The sequence below is a fragment of the Capsicum annuum genome, chromosome 9, assembly GCF_002878395.1.
Source record: "Capsicum annuum cultivar UCD-10X-F1 chromosome 9, UCD10Xv1.1, whole genome shotgun sequence".
NCBI classification, from domain to species: domain Eukaryota; kingdom Viridiplantae; phylum Streptophyta; class Magnoliopsida; order Solanales; family Solanaceae; genus Capsicum; species Capsicum annuum.
This window is the reverse complement of record NC_061119.1, coordinates 51720438-51725317: the sequence shown is the minus strand read 5'-3', so window position 1 is coordinate 51725317 and position 4880 is coordinate 51720438. Positions and strand designations below refer to the sequence as shown.

The window sequence follows — 4880 nt, the reverse complement described above, 5'->3', positions numbered from 1 at the left end:
AAATATTCTATATATAGTATATTACAACAGAAGACAAAATGTCCAAAAGACCGACCCCTTAAGGGAGAGGCACTCTTTAAGTGCAAACATAGGGGATATTTTAGTGTATCTTAAGGCCTCCTTTCTCACTTCATTTGCACACTCCTTTGGATGGATTCAACACACACTCACATACGTCCATCTTCGTGATCATGCCCGTATAAAATTTCATATAAAATATATCAACGAAAATAGATAAGTAAGGATAAAATAAAATCAATCACACAAGACACCAAAATCTTTCAGTGTGAAGAGTAAAAAACTACCGGAGCAAAACCTCCACTATAATTACCAAGAATTACAATAATATTCTCCAATATGGCCACCAAAGAAGTGTCGAACAATGAGAAACAATGCAGCTAGAGAACTACAGAACTAAAGGAGCAAAAGTATAAAAAATGCAGTTACTATTCATGGATGCAAAACTAGAGCCCCGAGGCATCAAATTCAGCTCTGCTAGTTCCTAATAAAAGATTGAGATGAGAGAAATAAGTTTTCCAAACATCAACTCAATTAGACAGGAAAGCGAAAATCGCAATTTGAAGTTGGCTACTGGAGTCGAAATTTTGGGTGACAAGCTACACTTCTTACTCTCTATATGGCTGCTGAAACTTTTTATATGTAAAATAAGATCTAAAGAAGGCTTATATATATTCCATAGTAATGGGTCTGTATTTATTAGTTCTAGATCTTCTTTATTAATTACTTCTTGTTTTTCATTAATTTCTAGTTTTCCTATGTTTTGTAGAATTTCTGTATATGTTTCACTATTTTCCAGGTCTAAATTGGACTTTTATTTATCTACATAAGAAGGAAAAAAGACTTATAATCTAATAAAAAAATACTACTTTCTTCGTTTCATTTTACTTCGTCTGTGTTGACAATATACCTTTAGCATAACATTTATAAGGAGTTTATTTTATTAAATTAATCATATTAATTATTCTTCAAAAATTTAAATTTGACTATCAGTATTTTATGTAGTTATGTAATGATAAAGATAGTACTAAAAGGAATGAAAAATGTATTCTTGATTTAATAAATTAAATAAATAAGTTAAAATAACTATTTTAAGTAAAGGGTCAAGTAAAATATACGGAGGGAGTAAAAAAGAAGAGAGGATGAAGTCTATCATTTTTGTTTCATAACATATGTCGACTATCTATTACAATATTATTTTAATATTACTAAAATGAAACAAATTATTTTAAAATGAAACCAACAAATTATAAACCAAAGAAATATCACTTAGTTTATAAGATTAATATATTTCCCTTTTTTTTTTTTAAAAAAAAAAGTATAATTGATCAAAATGTCCACACTGCGCACAAAATTAAATCCATTAAAGTAGGCAAGTAGCCCATTGAGCGGGAAAAAAAGAAAAAGTAAAACAATTGAAAGGGAGAAAAAGTTTCAAGTGTCACATGGAAAAGTACAGTATCTTTTAAAATTAAAACCTAGTGTAAAATGGAGTAGCATTCAGCAGTGCTCAATCAAATGGAGGTCAAATAAGGAGGTATGTTTCCTTCTTCTTTAGCAAATTCATCGATTTCTTTGCTATTTTTTTTTTTGTTAAGAATATTTGACTAATATGTTAGTGTTAGCCTCTCCTTATTTACAAGTTAGGAGTAAGATTCACGTACATTTTGCTTTTAATCTCACATATAAAATCAGGTGGGGTATATTGTTGTTCTAAAACAATGACCGGTGGGAATACAAAGATCCGACTTTTAAAATTAGGGCGCTATTTTTTCATCTACACCTTAAAATTTACTTTCTTCCAGATAAAATTTACATATTTAAATATTGCATAAACTAGTACCAGAAGTAGTAATTTTTAAATATAAAAATATTTTAAAAAATAAAATTTGTACATTTAAATGGGCTTTACCCTATTCAAATTTTTGACATGAAACAGTTTTTAAACCATATTTGAAGTTTCCTCATGTACAGGGGATCCAAAAACTTGTATATATACAAAAAAAATCTGTTTGTATTATATTTTGGCAGTATAATTTTTCGACGGAGGGAATTCCGTTGAACCCTTAGTTAACTTAGTGCTGTCACTGACTCGGACAATATAGTCATAAAAATTAGTAAAATGAAATGAGACGGACCTATTTTGTAGGACTATACGGAGTAAATTATTTTTGTTGTAAAATGAGATTGACGAAGTGATATTAAATTGCAGGTTCTTAATGATATACTCCATTTGTTTCAATTTGTTTGACCTACTTTTCGTTTAGGTCCGTTTCAAAAAGAATGATCATTTTCATTTTTAGCAAAGTTTTAATTTCAACTTTCTATATTATATGTTTTAGACTCCAAAATTAAAGAGTAATTTGCTACATTTGATATTATGTATGCTTTTGGAAGTATTAATATTTTAGTAGTACTTCTGGATTTGTAAAATTGTTCTGTGATGGCTTCTGACGTGGCGCTGATGTGGTAGGAACGTGTGAAATACCGCACCTTATGTAAGTGGTTTAATACTTTACAAGGTGTAGAAAAATTCACTTTTATATAGTATAGGTGTGTGATAGGTTACTCCAATAGTTTAGATGTGTTTTCGACTTTTCGAGTATAGTTTAGGGTGGAAATGAGACTTTTTTCCATTTAGGTAATATAGAAATATATCTTTCCCCTAAGTTTTCAAAATGCTTGTGTTCCCTTCATATCTTGGCTAAATAGTTTAAGTACTTGTTTTCTTTCTTGAAAAAACTTTTATATAATTTTACATTGAGAGCTAGAAATCAATTTCTTTACCTTATCTTGATCAGCTAGTAATTTGCTAATGAACTGAGCCTTCACAAACTAACTGCTTTATGATGGCTAACGAGCAAGAAACCAAGGTTCTCTTGAAGCTTTGGGTGGATGAAACGAGAAATAAAGTAGTTGCAGCTGAATCTAAAGTAGATTTTATGGACATACTCGTTAGCGTTCTCACTTTACCACTGGGAACGATAATAAGACTCACTAAAGCAGAAGCAGGAGCTCTTGGTTGCATGAAGAACTTGTACCAAAGTGTTGAAAAGCTTGGTGAGGAAAATCTGTACACAGAGTATTGCAAAACCATGCTGCTAAATCCAAGAAATGCCTATGCAAAGTATTGCATGAAGTTGAAAGTTAACGTGGACAATTCAGGCTCTGATAAGTATTATCAGTGCTCAGGTTGCTGTCGTAAGAGCTATTACACGAATGTTAAGTGCCTGTGTGGAGGAATGATTAATAAAGAGAAGTTCTTGAAAGATTCAGTTGAAAATACCTGTCTTAATGAGCATGCATTTCTCAAAGGAGGGATATCGTTTCTGATCACTGACGATTTGCAATTCAAGTGTGCTTCTCCAAGCTCTCTAGTTCAGATGCTTTCTAATGTTGGTCTGAGTGACATTAATCAGATTAAGGAAATGCGTGTAGAAGTCGGAAAGAATGAGGTAATATTCTTTACCCTCTGATTGATTAAGAGAATTAGTGATTACGACATTCTTAATACAAAATATTATGCTTTTCTGATGATATGTTTGCCTTTACATGTTTTAATGTGATTTTCGTCGATTGTCATTTGCAGCTAGTAATTAACATGATCCTTTTATTGACAATTTAGGCAATTCATCTACTTGCATGTTCACTGATCTCAAAGACTCCCTTGTCAGATGTGTTTCTTCCCCAGGAAAAACAAAAAAGAGCAAGATTATATGCCATTACAATGCCTGAGTTTGGAAATTTTTCATCCATCTCTAAAAATGCAACAAGTAGTATCACCAAGAAATTAGAGCTGAAGCTAACAGTAAGCAAGACTACAAACATGGTCTTGTGTGCAGAGGCTGGGAATGAATTCATTGATTTTCTCTTCAACTTCTTGACCATTCCGATAGGATCAATTGAAGATGCTCTAAAAGGGAGTTCTGGTTTGGAATCCATAGATAACCTGTACAAAAGTGTGGAGGCGTTAGATTCAAAATGGTTCAATACGTATCCGAATAACAATGGTCATGGAGGTGTGGAGAATCATAGTTTTTAGAAGATATTACTAAAGCCTAGTATTGCCCTTTATCATAAATCTGAGAATCAGCTGCTGCAAATTTCTGAATCTGCAGAAACTCAATTTTTTGACCCGAGGGAACCTGTAAGGAGTAAATACCCTCGGAAGTTTGGAAAGTTTTCTAAGGCACCATCCGTTTTCTATGTTATGGACAATTTGGAAGTGAGACCTTTGTCTTCTGCACCAACTATGTGCTTACTCCAAGAGCTAAATGTGCCTATGTATGATGTTGAAGAGCAAGTGATCAGTGTTGGCGAGTCAGAAGCATTAAGTTTGCTGAAGGCCTCTTTAATGTCATCTTTATCAGCTTTGACAGTGGGCCTAAATCACACGTTGAAGAAGCCTATCAACGAAGATGTGAAGTGCAACTTAAGATTTTCTCAGGCTGGTTAGCAACTCACTTACCCTAGCTATTGTTATTAACCTCAAAACTTGGTCTCCCAGTACTTCAAAAACGTATTGCAGACTTGAGTGTTTGCTGATTGAATCAGTTATGGATCACTGTTTTGTAGTTCTATTAATCTATTAGTTAAGATGTTTTTCAATGGATGCGTCGGATACCTTTCTTTTGAGCTAAAGGTTTATTGGAAACTACCTCTCTACCTCACTAAGGAAGGGGTAAGGTTTTGCATGCATTCTTCCGTTCCAAATCCCACTTGTGAGATTATATTGGGTATGCTACTGCCGCTGCTGTTGTTTTATTAGTCAACAACATTAATTTTTCTCCTAGTTGGTAAATCCATTTCCCTGCACCTGGGGCCCTCGGTTTTCCTTCAATAGTCTCAATGAGCTACTCAAT

General features: G+C 33.0%; 1 protein-coding gene across 2 annotated transcripts; it reads left to right on the top strand.

Moving 5' to 3' along the window:
* The first annotated feature begins 1373 nt into the window (after positions 1–1373).
* On the top strand, positions 1374–4626 carry LOC107842788. 2 transcript variants are annotated; one of them, XM_047396786.1, is made up of 3 exons: positions 1374–1555; positions 3025–3473; positions 3644–4626. In XM_047396786.1, the coding sequence occupies exons 2-3, from the start codon at positions 3045–3047 to the stop codon at positions 4058–4060; spliced, it is 846 nt and encodes a 281-aa protein (XP_047252742.1). In that variant the 5' UTR covers positions 1374–1555; positions 3025–3044; the 3' UTR covers positions 4061–4626. The 2 variants fall into 2 exon arrangements, with proteins under 2 accessions (XP_047252742.1, XP_047252741.1); XM_047396785.1 differs by having other exon boundaries at positions 1375–1555; positions 2820–3473.
* Positions 4627–4880: the final 254 nt, after the last annotated feature.

Bases quoted from the DNA above. Each gene is read 5' to 3' on its own strand.
- LOC107842788 (XM_047396785.1), top strand. From the start codon at position 2,865: ATGATGGCTAACGAGCAAGAAACCAAGGTTCTCTTGAAGCTTTGGGTG. The intron at 3,474-3,643 runs GTAATATTCTTT...TTGACAATTTAG, and splicing joins TAGAAGTCGGAAAGAATGAG to GCAATTCATCTACTTGCATG.